This window comes from Dermochelys coriacea, chromosome 6 (assembly GCF_009764565.3).
Source record: "Dermochelys coriacea isolate rDerCor1 chromosome 6, rDerCor1.pri.v4, whole genome shotgun sequence".
Lineage (NCBI taxonomy): Eukaryota > Metazoa > Chordata > Testudines > Dermochelyidae > Dermochelys > Dermochelys coriacea.
In genome coordinates this window covers 105010801-105037232 of record NC_050073.1, presented here as the reverse complement: position 1 = coordinate 105037232, position 26432 = coordinate 105010801, and the positions used below count along the sequence as shown (strand labels likewise).

Genomic DNA, 26432 nt, shown 5'->3' with positions numbered 1-26432 from the left:
GTTATTATGTCGGTGAAGAAGGGCTCTTAGGGCTTCTCTACATTACCTGCTGGATCGAGGGGCCACAATCGATCCAGCGGGGGTCGATTTATCGCATCTGCCGAGCACTCTCCCATCAACTCCGGTACTCCACCAGGGCAAGAGGCGCAGGCAGAATCGACGGGAAAGCATCATCCATAGACTTACCGCAGTCAAGACACCACGGTAAATCGATGTAAGTACGTCGACTTCAGCTACGTTATTCACGTAGCTGAAGTTGAGTAACTTAAATCAATCTCCCCCTCCCAGTGTAGACCAGGCCTTACATCGGTGGGAGGAAGGCTGTAGTATAGACACTGACAAAATTAAGTCGACATAAGCTGCCTTATATCAACCTAACTGTGTAGTGTAGCAGCTCTTTGTTAATGGGGTAGTTTTCACTTGAGAGCTTGGGTGGCTGATGGAGAATCCATGCCAGATTTTTTTAATTTACTTTATATGTTACTGTTGAACTCTTCCCCTTTATGGAAGGTGTTACAGATATGACAATTTCCTGCAATGTCACTAAAAAACCTTAAGGTTACATATTAGTGTGGTCCTGGAATGGGATTGTATATAACCTTTGGGGGAAGATGTGATGTGAGGGCTGGGAGTTCAAAGGACTATACTGAAAATTTTGCGGCCAGAATGGACTTTTGGGACAATAACTGTTAAGTGGATTTCTTGGGATACCCTAGAGAGAGGTTAATGCAAATTACCCAACTCCAGTTATGCAAACACCTAGCATGTTGAAGCTACACTCTGAGGAGAGGGTCTTTGTCTGCTGTTTACCGGTCACCAAAGACCAAGATCAAAGGCTCCAAGCTGTATAAAGAAACAGCTTCTTTGCCTGCCTTCGTTTTGGTTCTGAATCTAAGACAGTTATGAACTTGTAATCACAGGGAAAACCCAGTTGTAGGTTTTGAGGGACTGACACCTACCAGGGCCCAAGGCTGGAGTTGGGTAATCTCTGGTAAGATTTTTAGTATGTGTATAGGTTCTTTTATTGTTTTTAACATGTTTTTTTCTGCAATGCTTTCACCTTAAGAATAAATGTGATCATTTATAAAGGACTGTGTGGTAATTTATAACTGCTGGCAATTGCTCTGTTCATAGTCTTTGGAGAGAAAGCAGAGAGCACATGCTGGCCTTTTAGGCAGTCTGGCTTGCTGGGAATATCACAGCGTAAATCAGAAAGCTGTGCAGCCTTACCACCCCGGTCAGAAGGCAGAGAGACATGGGTCTCTGCCCAAGAGAGGTGATGGCTGGGATCCAGTAATCTTTAAGTGGGTGCCCTAGGTGGATCGTGGAGGGGGAATGGAAGTGTAGTTGCCCTGACCTGTGAAAGAGGGTAAGCAGGGAAAATTGAGAAGTAGCTTAAGTAACCACATGGCACTATATGGCTCATATGAAGAATCTACTCTCTGTTTACTGTAAAAAGAGGATTATAAATACAGACTGCTGGTGGGTTTCCATAGCTGAGGAGCAGAATCCTTAGCTTGTTTCCTATAAACAGCACTAACCTCCCTTTAGTGATATCTTATCTATCTATATTGTTGAAAAGGAAACAAGCTATACCAGGCCTTAAAAAAGGACTAAATCAGTACCTATTTATTCTTTTAAGTGCTCAAAACCAGATACATTACAACATAACTAATAGGAGTTCCCAAATGCAGAATTAGGTGACCTAACTTATATGTACAAGTAAGAAATTTAGACCCTGCATTAATATACTCCCTCAATATCCATATAACAAAAGTTGCATACCAGAGAGGGGAGGAGGGTAGAAATGAGTCTGAAGACTTAGGGCTTGTCTACAAAATGGGGTAATGTGTGTTACAGGGTTGTGATTTCTAAAGTGCACTAACATGTTGTGGCATTAACTGATCTGTGTAGATCCTGCTGCTGTGTACTAAACATTCTTTAGTGCACTTAGCATTACGTAGCAGGGTCTACACAGACCAAATAATGTGCAACACGTCAGTGAGCTTTAGAAATCACACCCCCCATAGTGTGCATTGCTGATCCATATAGACAACTAATTATTTATCTGCCACTTCTCAAAAATGATAAAAGGCCAAATGTCTTCCAGTTTCAGTTTTGTGACTTTCTTCTGAATAAAATAAGTCCCTAAAGCACAGTATACTTTTTGTATTATACAGCAGCCAAGTTAGCTTTGGGTTAGCGAAAGGGTCAGTGGTTTAGAATATTTGGCTTAACACTGCTACAGGTTTTAGAATTGTACAAACATTTTCAAAAAGTTAAATTATATACTATCTCACTGATTCTTCCCCTCCCATTATAACATAACAAAAACATTTTTTAAAAAAAATTAACTTATTTGAAAACCTTTATTCTATGAAAGAGAAGAGTGTGGGCTTAATAGTATATACCTCTATAATTTTGTTCCAGACAGGACGATGACTGGTAGCATCCCAGAGAGTAATGTGTTTGTCATGTCCACAAGTGAAAAACTGAGGTTTAGAGGGATGGATGGCTAGTCCCCATAGCTCATCAGTGTGACCCTATACAAATACAAACAAAGTTTCTTCAGATGATGGACAGTAACATCCAAGTTAATGAACCTTTAATGAAGTTTAATTCTATCCCAATTAACATGATTAAAATTAGCTTACTGTATAAATAAGCCTTCAGAAATTCTGCTCAGTTTGGATATGTACTAATTTTATCAGATTTTTTATTGCTGAAGTCATTGTGCTAATAAATTAATTAAATAGTTCTGTATTTTCATAACATTAGACAAGTTCTATTATTGCACTTACATATTTTAAAACATTAATGCTTTTTATTAGTTTGCAAGGAAACAGCTCACCTGGGTAATTGGAAAAAAGTCTCCTGATAGAGTGCCTTGAAGAACAAAGTTCCTAGTAGTGCCTATCAATACAACATCACCTTTCCCTTCTGCTACTGTTCTTATCGGACCAAACTGTTCTGGAATCTGTGATCATAATAGATATATGGACTGGTAAGTCAGATGGTACAAAATGGTTTCTCAGGTGTTAATTTTTTTTAAGTATTTATTTCAAGATATATAGCCTTACAAATAGATTTTTTTTAAAGCAGTCACACAGCTCTGAGTGTTGTCAAATACAGAGCTATACAATTTAATAGAAAATAATATAGGACACCACAGGGCAGATCCTCAGCTGGTGCAAATTGTCATAGATCCATTGACTTCAACAGAGCTATGGTAATTTATATAACACTACACAAAAAGGCATCTATGCTAATGGGACAAAAAATCTGCACAACTAAAACCAAGCAAGTCAGCAAATGAAAATGTTATGTTTCCTATAGCAGTTAATTCAGCCACATTTTATAGATTCATAGATTCATAGATACTAAGGTCAGAAGGGACCATTCTGATCATCTAGTCCGACCTCCTGCACAGCGCAGGCCACAGAATCTCACCCACCCACTCCTATGAAAAACCTCACCCATGTCTGAGCTATTGAAGTCCTTAAATCATGGTTTAAAGACTTCAAGGAGCAGAGAAGCCTCCCTCAAGTCACCCATGCCCCATGCTACAGAGGAAGGTGAAAAACCTCCAGGGCCTCTCCAATCTGCCCTGGAGGAAAATTCCTTCCCGACCCCAAATATGGCGATCAGCTAAACCCTGAGCATATGGGCAAGATTCACCAGCCAGATACCCAGGAAAGAATTTTCTATAGTAACTCAGATCCCATCCATCTAATATCCCATCTCAGGGGATTTGGCCTATTTACCCTGAATATTTAAAGATCAATTACTTACCAAAATCCCATTATCCCATCATACCATCTCCTCCATAAACTTATCGAGTAGAACCTTAAAACCAGATAGATCTTTTGCCCCCACTGCTTCCCTTGGAAGGCTATTCCAAAACTTCACTCCTCTGATGGTTAGAAACCTTCGTCTAATTTCAAGTCTAAACTTCCTGGTGGCCAGTTTATAAACTATGAAACATTAATATTGGATCAAGTCTTTTTGTATACAAAATCCTTTTCTTTTTTAAAGAAATTAAAAATCACTAAGCTGTTCTTGGAGGTACTGACAGGTTCTGCATAAATATTGTGCAGCATCTATTGCTTCTGTAAGTGTACACTCCTTTAATTGCACCCAACTTTCAGCTTCCTAGAAGACCCCAGTGCAATCTGAAGCGTAGAGCTCAACAGTGTGGAAAATGTGAATAGAATAAGTGATTTAATAATAAGCCATTATAAAAAAAACATTATGGTGGGGGAGAACTGAGAATAACTGAGCAGGAAGTCTGATCATTTTCAGTGCTCAAAGTCAGGGAAAGCCCAACAGCTGGCGTTTTTACTTGATTTAGAAAACTGACACACTACTCAAGTTGACAATGCATGTGCAATGCCTCTACAGTATCTAGTACAGTAACTCCTCACTTAAAGTCGTCCCGGTTAATGTTGTTTCATTGTTACGTTGCTGATCAATTAGGTAACATGCTCGTTTAAAGTTGTGCAATGCTCCCTTATAACATCGTTTGGCAGCCGCCTGCTTTGTCCACTGCTTGCAGGAAGAGCAGCCCATTGCATCTAGCTGGTGGGGGCGTGGAACAAAGGTGGACCGGCAGCCCGCACATCAGCTCCCCATTCCCCTAAGTTCCCTGTGCGGCAGCTGCCCAGGAGGCTATCAATTGCCAGCAGTTCAGCTGTCCCTCCTCACACTGCCCTGTGCTGCTCCTGCCCTCTGCCTTGGAGCTGCTCTCCAGAGCCTCCTGATTGCTGAGCGGGGGGTGGGGGGACTAATGTCAGGGTGTCCCCCTCCCCCCTGCTCCTGAACCTCATTTACCCCATCTTCCACAGAGCAGGGGGGACACACGACAGGGCTCAGGATGGAGGGAGCTTCCTGGCAGCAGCTGCCATCCCAGCTTGCTGATTAACTTAAAAAGACAGTGTACTTAAGATCAGTAATATCATCTCAGTCTTGTGAAGAGGCAATGTGCATCTGTCTCTCACACACAGAGTGTTTGTCTCTGTCTGCCATGCTGTCTCCCCTCCCTCCATTCGTGCTGCCTTGTAGAGTGTGAGGCTACATTAACAACAATGAATTAACCCTTGAGGGCTCAGCCAATTGCTAGTTCATCATTTAGCACTAAGGCATTCCCTGGGAAATATCCCACCCTCTGACTTCACCACCTCAACCAAAATTCACAATCATCATCCCTGTGTACCAGTATTAAATTTTGTTTAAAACTTATACTGTGTGTGTGTTTGTATATATATATATATATATATATATATATATAATACAGTCTTTTGTCTGGTGAAAAAAATTTCCCTAGAACTTAATTCCCCTATTTACATTAATTCTTATGGGGAAATTGGATTCACTTAACATCCTTTCACTTAAAATCGCATTTTTCAGGAACATAACTACAATGTTAAGTGAGGCGTTACTGTACAGTTCACCCACCAGAATATAGTTTTCCTCTGATCATGCTTTCTACACAATGTCTAAATGGTCACATAACTTTGTTTGTTTTTTCAGATGTAATAAACGTACTCACTGGGACTATTCCCATATAAAGTTTGAATCTGCAAATTTCTACATGATGGCTGAAGAAATTTTTGTTAAAAAATGTTAAAATTCACTGCTGGACTAAGACCAAGCAAGGAAAGTGACAAAAACCATCATCATCACCATCATGGTTTTGGAAAGTAAAAAGTGTGAAAGTAGTGTAGTATTTACTATTGCCAAGCACTGTAATAACCTAAAATTAAAAAAATGCCTGTCACTATTAATAATTTGACAAAGAAGGGCAGAATTAATATAAACAAAATCTGATTAGCAGCTTTCCTACTAACTAATGGATGTATTAAATTAAAAAAGGTTCTTTAACAAATCAGTTAATGTATCATTTTAGTGATAAGAATCATATTCTATTGATTGATTTGACTGGGACTGCCACAGAATGAGGAGTCCTAAACAAGAGTACTGATTTAGGGAGCACCGTTCATAAAAAAGTTCTTTTTAATTTTCCACTTAAAGTAATAAGTAAAATTTAAAGACCAGTAATATCACCTCAGTCTTGTGAAGTTTTTGATAATTCCCATTCCAAGATATTAGTTTTCTGTCTTTTCCGCCTCCTGATACCAGTGTACCATCTCGCAGCATACAAAGTGCAAAAATACCACCCTCATGGGCTCCTTGAAGTGCATAGCTTATTCTATTTGTACCTAGACATAAGGAGAAAAGAGGTTATTACTGAAATATTTATTTCATTGGATCATTTTTACTTTATTTTTCACTGCACCCTCAAGTCCGGAGTTATAGTCAATGGTTATATGTGTCATAGCTCAAAGAGTAAATCTCTTAGTGGCATAAACCCAACTACACTGACTTACAGGTTTTACTTGCAACTGAGAATCACAATGATTGTAAACAAGGAGAAAATATTAACAATTCCATTATTTAAACTTGCATTTTCCAACCAAGCATGGGTAACTTTTTTTAAGCAATCCTTACTTCTTAAAAAAGTGAGAAGCCAATATAAGTTAAGAAACTGATATTGTTTGTTTGCTTTTTAATCATTTTTATTTTAACTGCAGATAAATTGAATTTGTTTGGATCACAACATTCTTTTCTGTTTCCTGTTTCTAGGAGGGGAAAAGCCTTCAACTTAGGATATTACAAGCAGGTGGAAGCAATACTTGCCTTCAAACAGCAGCAAAAGTCAGAAAATCTTCAGCACAGAGATGGGGAAGAAAAGAACACCTGTGCCTGTCCCCAAAATAATTGGCCAGGTGAGGCAGTCTTTGCAAGGGCAAGTATTCCCCCTGCTACTACCACCTCCTCCCACCACCCAAAAAAGATTTAAAATTGTCTGTGGGGGAAGAAGAATACTGCCGGCCATAGGAGAAACTAGTGGGCCAATGAACATGAACTCAAACTGATCTCCTGAGCACTGCATTGCTCTGCAAAGCCACTGGCTACTGCCCGCCCTCCTGTTTACCCCTGCTCCCTTTCCAACCACACAAAAAGATAGCTGGGAGGAAGGGAGAGGAAGCTGTGTAGTTCCTAGACCAGACCGTCTAACTCCATTTGGAGTGGATGGGTGCCAAATCTCTTGCTTTGTGGTATGATTGGTGGGGATCTGAGGAAAGAGAAGAGAGAGAAAGGAGCTGACGTACAATACTATTTCCTCTGTCTTCCCCAATAGCAGTACAAAATGCCTGTGAGGATAGAAGCAGAGATAGGATGACCAACAGCACTCAGGTGAGTAAAGCTCTACAAGAGTAGATCATTGGGGTTTCAGTTCATACTGCCTTGCCTGAGGATTTCACCACACTTCCTCCCCTACAGAGCTGATTTTCAGTATCTTGGGAGATGGAACAGAGGTGCCTATGACCCATATCCCATCTCCCTTTGCTGGCAGACCCTTTTGGGGGATTCTCCTAACCCCATTGCCCCCCCCCCCCCAACAGTAAATAACCTTAGGGTATTTTTGCTGTTTGTCTTCATGCAAATACTGCTGCCTGAAGCCTAAGACAGAGGCTTTTCTTTATAGAAATCACAAAAACAGAGAATTAGTGAGGGACCGTGAAGCTATCCACAATTGTTTTCTTAAAAATCTGAGCCACTCCGTTTAACTCTCACATTTTATTAGAGAATGAAATTGATAGAGGTGGTGTTTCTTTTGTTAAAACTGTAGATTCAGATTAATAAATAGAGCAGCAGCATATTGTCATTTTTAGTTGTTCTAACGGTTCTATTATAAAAGCACTAAAGAAAAGGAGTACTTGTGGCACCTTAGAGACTAACAAATTTATTTGAGCATAAGCTTTCGTGAGCTACAGCTCACTTCATCGGATGCATTCGGTGGAAAATACAGTGGGGAGATTTAAATACACACACAGAGAACAAGAAACAATGGGTTTTATCACACACATTGTAAGGAGAAAGAAAAGGAGTACTTGTGGCACCTTAGAGACTAACAAATTTATTAGAGCATAAGCTTTCGTGAGCTACAGCTCACTTCATCGGATGCATTGTAAGGAGAGTGATTACTTAAGATGAGCTATTACCAGCAGGAAGGGGAGGGGGAAGGAGGAAAACCTTTTGTAGTGATAATCAAGGTGGGCCATTTCCAGCAGTTAACAAGAACGTCTGAGGAACAGTGGGGGGGGAGGGAGAAATAACATGGGGAAATAGTTTTACTTTATGTAATGACTCATCCACTCCCAGTCTCTAGTCAAGCCTAAGTTAATTGTATCCAGTTTGCAAATGAATTCCAATTCAGCAGTCTCTCGTTGGAGTCTGTTTTTGAAGTTTTTTTATTGAAGGATAGTGAGTATTTGCTTCAGGTTGGGGGGCTGTCAGTAAGCAAGGACTGGCCTGTCTCCCAGGATCTGTGAGAGTGATGGGTCATCCTTCAGGATAGGTTGTAGATCCTTGATGATGCGTTGGAGAGGTTTTAGTTGGGGGCTGAAGGTGATGGCTAGTGGCTATGCTGACAGCTTGTGCCACACACTCTCAAAGAAACTGCGGAACCACCTGATCAACATCCTCTACTGCAAACAGGGAAAGATTAAGAATGAGTTCTCAATATTGGATATTCTCATAAAGAACCAACCTTCCACACAAACTTCCTCATGGCTGGACTTTACAAAAACGAGACAAACCAACTACAACACACACTTTGCTTCTCTACAAAAGAAAAAGGACACTAAACTCTCAAAAGTACTACATGCCACAAGGGGCCACAACAGTGGTTCCCTTAACCCACCCAGCAATATTGTTAATCTATCCAACTATACTCTTAGCCCAGCAGAAGAATCTGTCCTATCTCGGGGCCTCTCCTTTTGCCCTCCACTCCCACGAACATGATACAGTTCTGTGGTGACCTAGAATCCTATTTTCGACGTCTCCGACTCAAGGAATATTTCCAACACACCTCTAACCAACGTATTAACCCACAGGGACCTTCCTACTAACACTACAAAAAGAAGGATTCTGGGTGGACTCCTCCTGAAGGTCGAAATAACAGACTGGACTTCTACATAGAGTGCTTCTGCCGACGTGCACGGGCTGAAATGGTGGAAAAGCAGCATCGCTTGCCTCATAACCTCAGCCGTGCAGAACACGATGCCATCCACAGCCTCAGAAACAACTCTGACATCATAATCAAAAAGGCTGCCAAACGAGGTGCTGTCGTCATCATGAATATGTTGGAATATGAACAAGAGGCTACTAGGCAGCTCTCCAACACCATTTTCTACAAGCCATTACCCTCTGATCCCACTGAGAGTTACCAAAAGAAACTACAGCATTTGCTCAAGAAACTCCCTGAAAAAGCACAAGAACAAATCCGCACAGACACACCCCTGCAACCCCGACCTGGGGTATTCTATCTGCTACCCAAGATCCATAAACCTGGAAATCCTGGACACCTCATCATCTCAGGCATTGGCACCCTGACAGCAGGATTGTCTGGCTATGTAGACTCCCTCCTCAGGCCCTACGCTACCAGCACTCCCAGCTATCTTCGAGACACCACTGACTTCCTGAGGAAACTACAATCCATCGGTGATCGTAAAAACACCATCCTGGCCACTATGGATGTAGAAGCCCTCTACACCAACATTCCACACAAAGATGGACTACAAGCTGTCAGGAACAGTATCCCCGATAATGTCACGGCTAACCTGGTGGCTGAACTTTGTGACTTTGTCCTCACCCATAACTATTTCACATTTGGGGACAATGTATACCTTCAAATCAGCGGCACTGCGATGGGTACCCGCATGGCCCCACAGTATGCCAACATTTTTATGGCTGACTTAGAACAACGCTTCCTCAGCTCTCGTCCCCTACTGTCCCTACTCTACTTGCGCTACATTGATGACATCTTCATCATCTGGACTCATGGAAAAGAAGCCCTTGAGGAATTCCACTAGGATTTCAACAATTTCCATCCCACCATCAACCTCAGCCTGGACCAGTCCACACAAGAAATCCACTTCCTGGACACTACGGTGCTAATAAGCGATGGTCACATAAACACCACCCTATATCAGAAACCTACTGACCGCTATTCCTACCTACATGCGTCTAGCTTTCATCCAGATCACACCACAGGATCCATTGTCTACAGCCAAGCTCTACGATATAACCGCATTTGCTCCAACCCCTCAGACAGAGACAAACACCTACAAGATCTCTATCATGCATTCTTACAACTACAATACCCACCTGCTGAAGTGAAGAAACAGACTGACAGAGCCAGAAGACTACCCAGAAGTCACCTACTACAGGACAGGCCCAACAAAGAAAATAACAGAACGCCACTAGCTGTCACCTTCAGCCCCCAACTAAAACCTCTCCAACGCATCATCAAGGATCTACAACCTATCCTGAAGGACGACCCATCACTCTCACAGATCTTGGGAGACAGGCCAGTCCTTGCTTACCGACAGCCCCCCAACCTGAAGCAAATACTCACTAGCAACCACACACCACCCAACAGAACCACTAACCCAGGAACCTATCCTTGCAACAAAGCCCGTTGCCAACTCTGTCCACATATCTATTCAGGGGACACCATCATAGGGCCTAATCACATCAGCCACACTATCAGAGGCTCGTTCACCTGTGCATCTACCAATGTGATATATGCCATCATGTGCCAGCAATGCCCCTCTGCCATGTACATTGGTCAAACTGAATAGTCTCTACGTAAAAGAACAAATGGACACAAATCATACGTTAAGAATTATAACATTCAAAAACCAGTCGGAGAACACTTCAATCTCTCCGGTCACAAGATTACAGACCTGAGAGTGGCTATCCTTCAATAAAAAAACTTCAAAAACAGACTCCAACGAGAGACTGCTGAATTGGAATTAATTTGCAAACTGGATACAATTAACTTAGGCTTGACTAGAGACTGGGAGTGGATGAGTCATTACATAAAGTAAAACTATTTCCCCATGTTATTTCTCCTTCCACCCCCACTGTTCCTCAGACGTTCTTGTTAACTGCTGGAAATGGCCCACCTTGATTATCCCTACAAAAGGTTTTCCTCCTTCCCCCTCCCCTTCCTGCTGGTAATAGCTCATCTTAAGTGATCACTCTCCTTACAGTGTGTGTGATAAAACCCATTGTTTCATGTTCTCTGTGTGTGTATTTAAATCTCCCCACTGTATTTTCCATCGAATGCATCCGATGAAGTGAGCTGTAGTTCATGAAAGCTTATGCTCAAATAAATTTGTTAGTCTCTAAGGTGCCTCAAGTACTCCTTTTCTTTTTTGCAAATACAGACTAACACGGCTGCTACTCTGAAACCTATAAAAGCACCGGAACCTTTTCAGGCCTACTGTTATTGTGACACTTCAAATAGTCTGTCAAAGTTTTTGTTAATTTTTAAGGGACCTGCTCTCCTAACAATACACAGGCATAACTTCAGTAGTACATGTGATCACCATAAGGAAACTAGACCTATAGTGTTCATACTGTAGCTTTCAGAGTAGCAGCCGTGTTAGTCTGTATTCGCAAAAAGAAAAGGAGTACTTGTGGCACCTTAGAGACTAACAAATTTATTAGAGCATAAGCTTTCGTGAGCTACAGCTCACTTCATCGGATGCATCCGATGAAGTGAGCTGTAGCTCACGAAAGCTTATGCTCTAATAAATTTGTTAGTCTCTAAGGTGCCACAAGTACTCCTTTTCTTTATACTGTAGCTTGTAGTTATTTTGATTAAATAAAATAACTTTTTCTGCCACTTCTCCTATTTGTCAGTAGTATCCATAACACTCTGCATAGACGTTTGTTTTTATTTTCATCTTGGGCTCTGCAATTTAACACTTGACTACAGAAAGCACATTACGTTTCAGTTGGGTGCTACGACTGCCAAACATACAGTTGCTAAAATCTGGGAACAGAAAATCAAATTCTGTTTGATTAGACTTTGGCAGAGGCCCCCAGAGAAATCAAGTTTATCCTTGTTAAAAAGATAGTAATTTTTGCCTAAAATTTCACAGCAACACCTTTAAAAAACTGTTACTTACCTGTACAGTAACTATTGTTCTTTGAGATGTGTTGTGCACCAGAGGTGTATGTGCGCCCAATGCACTCAAGTCAGAGACTTTTGCCAGCAGTAACACTAGGTGGCGCATGTGCCCCTGGTCCCCTGCTCAAAGTCAAAAGCATAAAAGAAGTGTAGCTGCTGCCTTCCTATCCATTCCTTCACACCCACCATCTAACTAATGCCCAAAGTAGCAGGGATGATGGGAGGGTTGTGGAATGCACATGTGAACAAAACATCTCGAAGAACGAAACAGTTACTGTACAGATAAGTAACCGTTTTTCCCTCCTTCGAATGACTGTGTATGTATATTTTCTACTATAGGTGACTCACCAGTAGCTCCTTTATAGGTGGTATAACTTCAGATATTTGAAAAGAGACTTCAACACTGACTTGCCGAAACTGACATAATTCCAGGAAGCTTGAATGATAGCATAGTGTCTAGAAAAGGTACGTACTGACAATCACATTGCTGCCTTGCAGACATCCATTATCAGGATGTTACCCGGAAAGGCTGACGAAATGAAGTGAGCCCTAGTGGAATGGGCTGTTATTCTCAGAGGAGGAGCAACCTTTGCAAGATTATAACAGATTTTGATACAGTCAGAAATCCAGAGAAATATGCAATATGTAACTGGATGCCCATAATCCTTTCAGTGAAGGTTACAAAGAATCTAGGCTTTGTGCAGTCCACATAAAAGGATAGAGTCCTCTGTACATCCAAAGTATGAAGCCTTTCTTCAGCTTTGCTAGACCGAAGTTTTGACAAAAATCCTTGGAGATGAAAGGTCCAATAAAGGTGGATACTATATTAGGCATAAACTAATAATGCCCAGAGCTCTGATACCCTTCTTGCAGACCTAATTGCTCCTAGAAACACTGTCTTTATTAGTAGCAAAGATAACAAAGTTGGTGCTAAGGGCTTGAAGGGAGAAATCATTAAACAGGACAAATCAGAATTCAGGTCCCAAGAGAATACAGGATCTAAACAGGAGGGTACATATGAATGAGGCCTTTTAAAAATCCAGACTCCAAGGGATGCAAAAAACCAGAAAGCCCTTCTACTGGTGAATGTGGAGATGGAGGCTAAATATACCCTTACAGAGCTGAAGGAAAGACCACACAATTTCAACTGCAGCAGGTAGTCTAAAATATGTCTAATTTTCACTCTACTTGGTGACAAATGGTGGTACTCAGCCCAGGCTGAGAACCTTTTTCATTTCGCTGCTCTGGTTGTGTCCTTTCTGCTGCACACCAAAATGGCTTGGACATTTTGGGAGCCAACTCTCTCCTCCTTGCTCAACCAAAGATCATTCTCGCAAATGAGGTGAAGTGACTATAGGTTGGAGTGCAGCAAGTTGTCTTGATTCCTTAAATAGCAGGTCCTTGACCAGAGGTAGAAATATGGCAGGCTGAACTGATAGTTGACATAGGACAGTACACGAATAGTGTCTTGGTCAGTCTGGAGCTCTAAGGATTAAAGTCACTTTGTCTCTTTTTAGCTTCCGGTTCACCCCCAGGTTGACAGAGACAGGAGGAAATATGTACATTAGAAGACCTGACCAATAGAAAAGGAAGGAGTCTGTCAAAGAACATGGACTGTGACTGCTCTGGAGCAGAATGTACTGCACTTGTTCAGGTTGTTCACAAAGAGGTCTATTACCAGATAACACCGCTGATGGATAATCTGATACAGAATGTCCTTGTGTATTGACCACTTGTGATGGTCTACCAAGTTCCTGCTGAGGGAATCTGCAATAGTATATTCCTCACCCCTGGGAGGTGAAATGTCTTTAATAAGATATTGTTCTTTATGTAAAGGTTCCACAGACGGATTGTTTCTTGGCACAATTAATTCATCTTTCTCTGGGCTTGCTTACACTTAAAATGTGACAGCAGCACCACCGCACTGCACTTCAGTGTAGATACTACCTACACCAATGGGAGCGATTCTCCCATCGACATAGTAATCCACCTCCCAAAGAGGCAGTAGCTAGGTTGACAGGAGAATTCTTCTGTTGACCTAGCACTATCTAAACTGTGGATTAGGTTGGTATAACTACATCTCTCAGGGGTGTGGATTTTTCACACCTCTGAGAAATGTAAAAATACTGATGTAAAATCTAAGTGTAGACCAGATTTTGTTCAGATAAAACATAGAAATGGTGTTGTCAGTGAGTATTTGATGTCTGATGATTAGGATCCTATCTTGAACATGAGACCTTGTTCTTCCCCAGACCAGCCAGTCACTCAAGTAAGGAAATACTTGGATGCCTCAATGGTGCAAATGAGCTGCAACTACTACAATGCATTCGATACCCACTGTCGGGACAAAAAGCAGTACCTTTTACTTGTAGTGCATTATGCCTACCATGAATCAAAGATACCTTCTGTGGTCAAGATGGAATACCACTGATTGTCTGGGCTAGATTGCTGTGCAGCTAGGTGGGTTAATGCCTGGTTTCTAGCAGGGCTCTTTGAAATGAAAGCAGTGTAGTTTTTTTTGAATAGGCCATTGATTAGGGGCACCTAAGTGAGAGAGGCGTAAGTCACCCATTCAAGCTGTGTGTAAGATGAAGACGGCTGCGAGACTGACAGTTAGCCACTTAAGTTCTCCAGTGGAACAAGGCAGGGAGGTAGGGTTTTTTGGGGGTTCCCCTTAACTTGCAGGCAATCTACCAGGAAGAACCCCTAATGGGAGAAAAATTAAGCATCACCAACACCACTTCTAGCTTTCCTCTGCCTGCACCTGGCCAGATAGGCATCCTGATTCTTGAGGCTGTTACCCAGGTCCTGGTCTTGATTTTTGGGGAATGTGGCCTCCATGTGCCTGCTGAAGAAAGCCAAGCAGGGTGGAACCTCAGAAAGTCTGAGAGTCCCTCAGAAAGCAGGTAGGAGAGTTCCAGGAGGATGTGTGTCTGCGTAGCATCAGGGTGCACAAGGACTTCATCAGCTGGATGCACATGGAGACATCTGGGATGGAGTATGCTACCTAACTAGAAAAGACTACAGCGGCACCAGAGAAGGAAGGAGAACTGGCTATTCTGCAGAGAGGAGACTAATTGCTGGCCACCTTGGCAGCAGACAGTGTCCCACCTCCCACACAGGTCCCCAGTCCATCGAGGTCAAGAAGTGGTATGCTGTACTGGCAACAGGAGGGGAGGAGCAGATTCCAAGGGCTGAAGAATAGGAGACGCCTGCACCAACGCTCAGAGCCTCACAGCCACCACACCCAAGATGAAGAGGCATAGGGTGATGATCATGGGCTTCCTTTTGAGCGGGATGGAGGTGTCCATCTGCCAATCTGACCAGATGTCTCAGAATGTGCACTGCCTGACTGGAACCAGCATCTGAGATGTCTTGGAAAGGTTGCTGAGGCTCATCCATCCCTCTGACTCGCTATCCCAAGCTGCTTATCCACAAGGGTATTAATGATACTGCCAGGTATGACCCTGAGCAGATCAGCAGTGACTAGAGGGCTCTGGGAACGGGAGTGAAGGCGCACAGGTGGTGTTCTCATCCATCCTCCCACTTGAGGGAAAGGGCCCAGGCAGGGACACACACGTCCTAGAAATTAATGTATTGTGCAGATGAGAGGGCTTTGGCTTCCTTGATCATGGGATGCTGTTTCGGGAAGGAGGACTGCTGTGGGGAAATGGGATCCTCCTGACCAAGAATGGGGACAGCATCTTTTGACACTGTTGACTAATATACGGACTAGCATATATATCTATATAACTCATTACCAATACATATTATCCACGCTATACATATATCAGTATATATTAAGCACATAATAGTAATATAATAGCAAGTATATAGCCTAAACTGGCCTATGCTTTTTATATCTCCTGCTTCACCCCATAACCCATTGCATTCACTGAAGTAAATTTTGGCGTAAGCAAATAAGGAAGCTGTCAAGACCAAGACAGAGGAGTGTTTTACCAGAGTAACAGGAAGGGAGTTACTTCAAAGTAACTGACCAGTACTGGTCACAGTCCCACAGGAAAAGGATAAGACATATGATTGTTCTACCCTAGTACAGACCTAGGGGGTGCCGTTACATCAGTGGTGAGCAACCTGCGGCCTGCACATGGCCAATCAGGGTAATCTGCTGGCAGAGCCACACTAAGATATTTTATGTTGACCATCCGCAGGCACAGCCACCCACAGCTCCCAGTGGCCCCTAGCTACTCCTCCCTGCACTCTGAGCTACCCCCATGCCTGCACACAGCCCCTAGTTACCCTCTGCCGGCACACTGAGCTACCCGCTGTCCTCACACAGCCCCTAGCTACCCCCTCCCTACACCCTGAGCTTCACCCTGCCTGTACACAGCCCCTAGCTACTCTGTCCCTGAATCCCGAGCTACCCCCCTGCCCTCACACAGCCCCTGACTACAGCTCTCCCTGCACCCTGAGCTACCCCCCACCCGCACACAGTCCATAGCTATCCCATCCCTGCACCGTGAGTGGTTTTCAAACTTTTTGAGTTGAGTCCCCTCCTCCCTCACGGTGAGTTATAATTTTTGGTTGCCCTCCCCCACAACCAAAACAGGCTAGGTGGCCTGCTGAGGTGAGCCAGAGGGTAGAGTTGAAGCTCCCTCCCTGGATCTCGCCATGCGGAGCTGGCCCGAGCCCCATCAGCCCCCACTCCTCCTAAATAGAAGTCAAACTATACCTATGTCTGAGGGCCCCCCCACTTGGCCCAGAGTCTGGAGTCCCTCCCTTCCCCACTTGGCCCAGAGTCTGGAGTCCCTCCCTTCCCCACTGGGCCCTGAAGTTTTTATAGTATGTTGCGGGGGACCTCAGAAAGAAAAAGGTTGAGAACCCCTGACCTAGAGCATAATAGGTTAATATGTAATAATCAACATGGATTGCCAAGAAGAAAATCATGCTAAACTAATCTAATTTACTTCTTTGACAGGATAACTGTAGATTGGATTGAAGCCATAGACATGATATTTCTTGATTTTAGTAAGGCCCTTGACATAATCCCACATGACCTTCTCATAACAAAACTACGGAAATGTGATCTAGATGAAATAACTATAATTTGGGTGCATAACTGATTGCAAGACCATACTCAAAGAGTAATTATTAAGGTTGCAAGTCTGTCACAGAGGTCATGGAAAGTCACGAATTCTGTGACTTTCTGTGACTTCTGCAGCAGCAGCAGTTTGGGTGTGTGGGATGGGGCTCAGGGCTAGGGGCAGGGGGTTGGAGAATGCAGGGGGGCACTTACCTTGGTGGGGAGCTCCCCAGCTCCCACTGGCAAGGCCCCCTGGCAGCTCCTAGGTGGCGGAGGGGCCAGGGAGGTCTCTGTACCGCACATTGCCCGCCCCCACAGGCCATGCCCCTGCAGCTCCTGTTGGCTGTGGTTCCCAGCCAATGGGAACTGCAGCAGCTGGTGCTTGTGGTGGGAGCAGTGGAGCCCCTGCCCTGGCCCCTCCACCGCCTAGGAACTGCAGGGACTCGGAGCTGGATACGAAGCCCCTGACAGCCCCGCCAACCCTCCTTACCCTAGCACCAGTGGGGTCCCAGGCTGTAAACGGTGGCCTGCCCCCTACCAGCACCCGCAGTGGCCCTGGCCCGGCCCCCCCCAGAGCACCCACAGCCCTCCTGCCCAAGTTTTAGTCACGCTGGGTATTTTTAGTAAAAGTCATGGACAGGTCACAGGCCCGTGAATTTTTGTTTATGGCCCGTGACCTGTCCATGGCTTTTACTAAAAATACCTGTGACTAAAACATAACCTTAGTAATTATTAATGGTTCACTGTAAAACTGAGAGAATGTATCTAGTGGGTCCCACGGAGATCTGTCCTGAATTCGATACTATTCAATATTTTCTTAAATGACCTGGATAATGGAGTGCTGGGTATGCTTATAAAATCTGTGATGATATCTAGCTGGGAGGAGTTGCAAGCACTTTGGAGGACAGGATTAGAATTCAAAATGACCTTGACAAATTGGAGAATTGGTCTGAAATCAACAAGATGAAATGCAATAAAGACAAGTGCAAAGTACTATACGTCAGAAAAAAAAATCAAATATACTAACAAAAATGGGGAATAAGTGGCTAAGCCGTAGTTCTGTGGAAAAGGATCTGGGGGTTATAGTGGGTCACAAACTGAATATGAGTCAACTATCTGTTGCAATTGCAAAAAAGGTTAATAATATTCTGAGGTGTATTAACAAGAATGTCATATGTGAGACATGGGAGGTAACTGTCCCGCTCTATTTGCACTGATAAGGCCACAGCTGGAGCACAGTGTCCAGTTCTGGGCAGCACACTTTAGGAAAGATGTGGATAAACTCGAGAAAGTCCAGAATAGCCCTACAAAAATTATAATAGGTTTGGTAAACCTGACCTATGAGGAAAGGTTAGAAAAATCTTGGCATGTTTAGTCTTGAGAAAAGAAGACTGGGGGGTGGGATTGAGGGGGTGGGACATACACAGCCCTTCAAATATATTAAGAACTGTCTTCAAATATATTGACAGCTGTCATAAAGAGAACACTTCTCAATTGTTCTCCATGTCCACTGAAGGTAGGACAAAAAGTAACCAGTTTAATCTGCAGCAAAGGAAATTTAGGTTAGCTATTACAAAAAAACTTTCCAACTATAAGGACAGTTAAGCACTGGAACATGCTTCCAAGGGAGATGGTTGAATCCCTGTCACTGGAGGTTTTTAAGAATTGCTCTTTATAATCCCCTGGTAACTTGTCTGCATATTTAGAAATTGCAGACCAAATAATAAAGGAATACTTGGCCAATAAAGCTTGATAATTTGGGATTCTCATTTGAAGACGCACAGTGGTACAGCCTTTCAACCGTGTAAATCCAATCTCTCAAACTGTCTTTGGGGTAGCGTTGGGAAGTGACTGCCTCAGTAGTTCATTTGCCACAGTAATAACTGAGGAATCTGTTGTAGGGCGAATGAAAAAATAATCATATTCTTGCAGGGGAACCTGATATCATCTATCCACCCACAAACTGAAGCTGGTGTCTGCCAAAGGGCTTGGTTCCAGTAGGGATTGGTTAATGGGAAGGACAACTCTTCCTGGGGGGATTGGAGTCTGCAGGATATTTAACAGGTTGTGCAAGCTATTTTGCACAAGTTCTTCCTGCAGTCCTAAAAAAGCAGCCACTCTACTCATGAGGTCTTGAAAGACCTTGAAGTCTTCAGGTGGAGGTGAAGCTGACTCCAGTGTGATAGCCTCATCTGGAGAAAAGGAAGAAATGCAAGGAGGAATATGCAGGGGTTCCTCCGTTGATACCTCTTGGTCTGTGGATTCTGTCAAGGGGTGACCTTGTGGTTTCATCGAGCTTCACAAGTAGCTACAAGAGCTGGAGAAGGTGACTCCTCCTGGATTGTGTAGTTGGTGGAGATCCAGAGAGCCTCGGAGAAGTCCACAAGGCCCAAGTTTTTGTAGTGCTCATGGTGGAGGGCACCATACTTGGACATCTTTATAAGTGTAGTGATCTTAATCCCTGGGTCGTGTACTCCTAGAATAAGACCTGCATGGAGATCTGAAAGAAATAAAGGTCTATCATGGTCAGAGTCCAGCAAGGAGGAAATATAACTCTCCTTAGTCAGTCCTATGCCCAGATCTCCAACACTCCCTGGAAATACATGATATTGCCCACAAAATATGGGCATTGAAGAAGTATCCAACAGTGCCAGAGGAGGCAGAGAAGGTGAACAGAATGTTGAAAGATGAATCGATGTCGACAGGGCTGATGTGTATTGGACTGAAGATGCAGAAGTTGTAGTGGCAGGTGCTGGAAGAGCTGATGGAACTGAGAGGGAGGAGCAGACAGAGCTGAAACAGATGCAGTCAGAGTTGGCTGATGCAGCAGAGGTGAGTACAGCAAAAGGAGGTACAATAAGTCTCTTGCCACATGAAAGGCTGCGGCATTGATGGCACACCAACAGAAGTAAGTTTGCAGTCACGGAAGCTGGTACCGGATCCAACAGTGCCAGGGTTGAAGATCTCTCTGGTAACAGAGATGGCACCAGTCCCAGTGGCCCTGCTGGAGTCAATAATTCCACCTCAGATGGCACTAATGAGTGTTAGTGCTTGTGCCCACACCTTGGCACCACAGGACTTTTTGTGACATTAGGAGTGTGGCCTATCAACCTCAGAAAGCTTTGATGAAGCCGCAAGACAGGAAGATCTAAGCTTTGGAGCTGTGGCAGCCGGAGGTGCACTCCTTGTGGAGGACCTCTCTACTTTCCTGTGGTCAGGATCAGGCTCTAAAGAGGGACACATCACCTTGTAGAAGAGACGAATCTTCAGAAATCTCATGGAGAACAGGGAACTGATTAGGCGAGACATGTGGAGGACAAATTCCCTAATAAATTAGGCAGCTTTATCAGTGACAGGGATAACAGCCCTGCACGTGGCACATTGTTTAAATCCGGGGGGATTTCTGCATTGCAAAAATCCCTAAAATCACTGTCAGATAATTGCCTACTAAACTATATAAACTTTATAAACTTATAATTATATACAAAGGGAGAAATTCTCTTTCTAAGCTGGCTAACCGAGGCTCAAGAGTGATGGAGAGATCCAGTTCTTGCCATAAGAAGGAACTGAAAAGGGGGCAGCGGTCACACCCCTTTTATGCCCTTGGCTCTAACCACAAGGAGGGCAGGGTCGCATGTGCTGCCTAGTGGTACTGCTGTCAAAATTATTTGACTCAAATGCACTGGGCACACATACACCTACAGTGGAAAGTATACTTGCACAATCACCCAAAGGAAAATAAACAATTGTCCTATTTCAATGTAGTATACAATGCATCCGATGAAGTGAGCTGTAGCTCACGAAAGCTTATGCTCTAATAAATTTGTTAGTCTCTAAGGTGCCACAAGTACTCCTTTTCTTTTTGCGAATACAGACTAACACGGCTGCTACTCTGAAAAATGCACTGTTATAATCTGTCTCGTCTTACCTTTCCCCCAGACTAAGATGTTTCCACTTGAGTCTCCTGTAATTGTATCACCATTTTCAGAAAAGGTCACACACAGGACAAACTTTGGCTTCTCTTGTTTCTGTATGGTAGAGAATTAGTACGTTTACAGCAACACACAATCCATTCCTTTTAGCTGTATATATTTAATTCAATTTAGACTTAATCCTAATATTAATACTGTAATATTTTCTTTTTATTCATCTGAAAAAAAATCAGGAGCTACTGTAGGCTTTCAGAAATTAAGTTCTGCAAACACTGTCAGAAACGCTTGAGATTTCTTTGAAGAACAATAAGGAAGTTCTCTGAGGCTCTAGGTATATTTGTTCTGGAGGTAACAAATGCATCTGTAATACTTTCCCCATTTACTGAGGCTATCCTTAAAAATGCATTTAAAAATAAAACTGAAAATGTCAAGGCACATATTTAAGAGTTCCAACTTTAAAATGTTTATAATTTTACAATTACTTGAGTAATTTTCTTCAACTTGGCTTGTTTAAGGAGACAGATTTTAAAAAATAGAAGCCAACTGGAACATATATAGCCCACATGCTTTATACTGCAGCATTTGAAATTTTTTTTAGCCCAAAGAAAGGGAGAGAAGCAGTGGAGAGGCGACATGGATTTTTTTTACTGAATATGCTATGTTTTGTGCACGAGTCCAGAGAAACTCAGCCAGAGGGCACAGAAACATCCAAAAGTAGGGCATGGCAGTTACTAAGCATGCTCAGTAGCTGTTTGTGAAGCTGTATAAGAAGTTTTCATTTAGGGCAAGCAGTTTTTACTCCTGGGGGAATTCTGCACCAAAAAATTAAAAATTCTGCACACACTATTTGAAAATTCTTCAAAATTCTGCATATTTTATTTGCCAAAATAACACAAAAAATCATGCCAGTTTCAATTATTTTCGTAATTTATTTCAAAATATCTGTCAGCAAGGATGTTGGTATCAATACAGACGAAAAATAAAGAGTCTGGTAAAAAAAATTGACAAATAAATTCCTTACTAGGCATATTAATACAGAACTTTGTGTAATTCATTTAAATTATAATACAGAACAGTATTTCCTGCACCTGTCAGAAGCAATCCAAAGGCTTGGGGGTGTCAGGGATAGTGGAAGAACTGAGGGAGAGGGAAGGAGCCTAGGAGTGAACCTGGAGGGAGTTGGGTGTGGGTGGGAGAAGGTTTTTTGGGCGGGGTTTGTTAGGGAGTTGGGAAGCCTCCCCCATGCAGATCCTGGCTGACTCTAAACCCCTCCTATTCAATCAGGCACATCTTCCCCTGTCCCTGCTCCCCTATCCCCATGTGTCTCTGCAGCCCCTCTCCCCATCCCCAGGTTAAATGCTGTCACCCCACTAGCTCCTGAGTACATGCCCCAGTCTGTCCCTTCACTAGCTATTCTGAATCCCAGTCTATGATCCCCCAGCAGCCCTGTGTGCTTCACTCTGTCCTAACCTGGCTCCATGGGCAGGGTGCTGTGATGAACTTCTATTCCTGGGGGAATTCTGCAGCACTGGGCATACAATTTTTTTCCCCTCAGAAAATACATGTTGTCCCAGAAGTGCTGCAGTTCTGTCTTTTGCTCACCAGAGGCCATTATGGTGCCAGAACAGCCAGCTGCATTCTTGCAGCTAGCTGTTCTGGTGCCACAGTGTCCTCTGGTGGGCAAAAGGCAGAACTGCAGCACTTCTTGAGCAGAATGTATTTTATGCAGGAAAAAACAAAATTATGCAGGACAGAGGAATTCTGTAAGGAGTAAGTTTTTCAGGTCCCATACATACTCATCATTTGAGAACTTAGTCAATCAGAGCTGTGGGTGGGGAAGGGAAGGTTATAGATATAGAAGTTAAAAACAGCCCTATGGCGGACTGGCTGTGGACTCAGCAGGATGAAGAGAAATGTCCGCTGTGAGGGCTGGCTAACACTTTGGATATAGGCTATAGATTTCTATTTCACCAGCAGTTGAGTAAATCAATCAGCTATTAACTCAAGGACTGGAATGCTGCTAGCTGTAAGGAACCCCAGACTTTTGTTTGCTGACAAGGCTTTGAAGCATTCGGAAAAGAACAGAGGTGCTACCATTCCTCTTAAGATCTGAAGAATCAAGGTGACACACACTGCATATTATGGCCACTATACAGAGACTGAAAAGTTATCTCTGAAAGAATATGAGAGGAGAATATGTGTAGAAATGTACAGAAGTGTAAATGTCACGTTAAACTCTTTCATTTAAATATATGTAACAGCAACAAAGTGAAGAAGTCTGTACAAGGATTTACTACTTAATGTAAGGTTGTCAAACGATTAAAAAAATTTAGTTATTCACAAGATTAAAAAAGCCATGATTAATCGCCATTTTAATCGCATTGTTAATCAACAACACTGAATACAAAGTGTACAGCGCTGACTTTATATTATTTTTTATTACAAATATCTGCATTGTAAGAAAGAGAAACAAAAGAAACAGTATTTTTCAATTTCTCGTACCAGTACTGTAGTGCAATCTCTTTATCATGAAATGTAGAATTTTTTTAAAATAACCACACTCAAAAAAAAATGTAAAACTTCAGAGCCTACAAGTCCACTCAGTCCTACTTCTTTTTCAGCCAATCACTAAGACAAACAAGTTGCTTTACATTTACAGGAGATAATGCAGCCCACTTCTTATTTACAATGTCACCTGAAAGTGAGAAAAGGTGTTCACATGGCACTGCTGAAGCTGGCATTGCAAGGTATTTATGTGCCAGATATGCTAAATATTTGTATGCCCCTTTATGCTCAGCCCTGAGATTTAACTCTGTGTAATGCTTTCTGAAAAGTCCTGAAAACACAGAACTCTGGCCTGTGCTTCATCGAAGAGTTAAGCTGAAGTGCAGAAAAAAGGGGAATGTAATATAGTTAAACAGAATACAATTTTAGTAATCCATCCCCATTACACACGTTACACATTATGCATGCTGACATTTCTCAGTGCAGTTACTTTGATTGCACGTGCAAGTGAAATAATTTAAACAAGTAATGGTTAACTAGACACCGTAGTAGCCATCTGTACACATTGCAGAAACATTTTATTTGTGCTTGCAACTGTAGTAACTGCATGCAAATAGAACTGCAAAAATGAAAGTGGAGTTCAGACCTACTTTTTTAAAAGCAAGACTTTTAAGTAAAAATGATATTTACAAAATAGACTGAGTGGAATTTCTAGCTTTGTCTCTTTTTGAAATATGTATGTGCAGACCTTGAGATCTGAAAAGAACATATGGGAAACAAAATTCATGTTCACATAAATGTGCAACTCAGTCAAGTTGTATTTCTCAAATTACCCTTGAGAAAAAAAATAACCCTACCTTTGGGCTATGGCCAAACATGGAAACTTTCAACCCAAAAGGAATTTGAGAAAATTAAGAGAAAGTAAAAACAAGAATGTAGAGGCTAGAATGGAAACCAGATTTTGACCTTCACTGTAGTGATAACCACCTAGGATTGCCACATGCTATGCTAATGTACTGTAATAATATACTACAAATGCTGTATAAAATACTATATGATAAAATAGTAGGTTTAATTACCATGTTGTTTTGATTCATTTCAGCCTTAAATAAACTTTATTGCTGTATGCATATAGCATTTCTGTAAAAGAAAAGTTAAGATCATACACTACTTTACCTCAAATAATCCTTGCTTTTTAATAAGAGAGTTCCCGTCTAATGTCCAAAAGTAAAGGTGTGATTTTCCACAAGTAACTATTATATTTGTGTCTGTAGGATGAAAATCTGCTGCAAATACCGCCTCATTAGAACACTTGAAAAGAAAGAAACAATGTATCAAAATTTAATATACAGATAAAACAAAATGATTAATTTACAAGTGTTTTCTTGTTAAACAAATTAGTCAATTTATGATATGTAATCCATATTTGGATTGAAAAGTTTTTACTCATTTTTTTTACTTTAAGTAACAACAGACTGATATAACAACCACTTTGGATAAAATTTCTTGAAGGAAAGAGCTAAAGTGAAAACAGTTTCTAATTTTGTTAGTTAGTACTGTAAGTTGACGCATGTCTTCAAAACTATGTCTGATATTCTTAAGAGGAAGCCCTCAAATTAAAATTTGTTTATAGCATTTTTCTATATGTCCTCTAATACATCCCTACAGTTGCTTTTTAAAATTTCCTAATAAGCTCTAACATGATTATGACAGCAAAGCAAAAAATAAGACCTCTTTCCTCCCCTCCCTCCCAAAAGCCCCCCACATTATTTTCAACCACGAGAAGAAATATTTCAGACAGGTATACTTTATATTCTTTGTCCCCTATAAATAAAAGCACTAATAAGAATTAAAAGGTACAGAAAGACATTTGATGACAAAAATTCAGATCTACATACAAGCAAGCATTTTACTGCACAAAATATCTTATTGCAACACCTTGACATCTGCCAGTCTCTCTTCCTTCTGCCAGTCCCATACAGAAAGCACATGGTCATTTGAATCATCCACTGAACAAAGGTTACTTCCTCCATTCTGAAGCAAAATATTTAAAAAGTCATTTATAAAAGAATTCAGAAATGGGTAGGTACAAATCGATAAGTCATTAAACACTACTGCCTAACTGAGAGTGAAAAATGTTATTCTACTTCCAATTAAAATCTTTAAATCCAAATCCTACAGATTGAAGTAAACTGTGGAGCTTTGCTTGAGTAGTACAAGATTTAGCCCTCAATTTTTTCAGAATGCTTTGTATATGAAACTTTAAATAATTTAACTATACACACAGCACACAAACACTTTATGCATGCATTTACTTACAGACTTAGAAAAAGCAATGCAGGTGACAGCACGGTCAAAAAAGCCCATCCCAATGATATGCAGTGTATTCAAAGTAACAGAGTCCCAAACACGTACATGGGGTGGTAATTGCTGTAAAAAATTAAAACAAACAACAACTGAAAAATAATGTTGGGAAAGAGTATCAGCATTTCTTAAAATTTTAAAATATGTGAAAACCCATGTTAGCAACATTTAATATCATTATTGCTGGTAACACCAATATAGTTCTCCTGCTGTATAATGACAGATGGGCTAGCAAATGACCCCGTAATATCCAGACATATGCCTAGTCATTGCGATTAATGCGGCACAGCAAAGAGCATCCTCAAATCCCAGGTGTCCAGTACTAAGTGGGAGGTGTTAAGCACCTTGCAAGATCAGATCTACAATTAGCCCATTCCATGTCCTGCTCCAAGGTCACAGAGTCTTAACAGCAGCAAACATTATACTGTTTCTAGCTGGTATCAAATGACTAATGAACAATAAGCAAAAACAAGAAAATCAGTTACGTGTGTAAACAACTTGGTAATTACTTTCAACTACAGCAGAAAGTTGGCCATAG

The 26432-nt window shown here is 42.0% G+C and overlaps 1 protein-coding gene across 9 annotated transcripts in view; it reads right to left on the bottom strand.

Moving 5' to 3' along the window:
* EML1 (EMAP like 1) overlaps positions 1–26432 on the bottom strand; it is a 210760-nt gene that overhangs the window by 22688 nt on the left and 161640 nt on the right. For all 9 annotated transcript variants that reach the window (XM_038407289.2, XM_043516655.1, XM_043516650.1 and 6 more), the window contains 7 exons: positions 25850–25960; positions 25469–25564; positions 24707–24841; positions 21022–21121; positions 6064–6218; positions 2852–2977; positions 2412–2543 (listed from right to left, as the gene is read on the bottom strand). In XM_038407289.2, coding sequence (XP_038263217.1) covers positions 2412–2543; positions 2852–2977; positions 6064–6218; positions 21022–21121; positions 24707–24841; positions 25469–25564; positions 25850–25960 — 855 coding nt within the window. The remainder of the gene's footprint in view (positions 1–2411; positions 2544–2851; positions 2978–6063; positions 6219–21021; positions 21122–24706; positions 24842–25468; positions 25565–25849; positions 25961–26432) is intronic.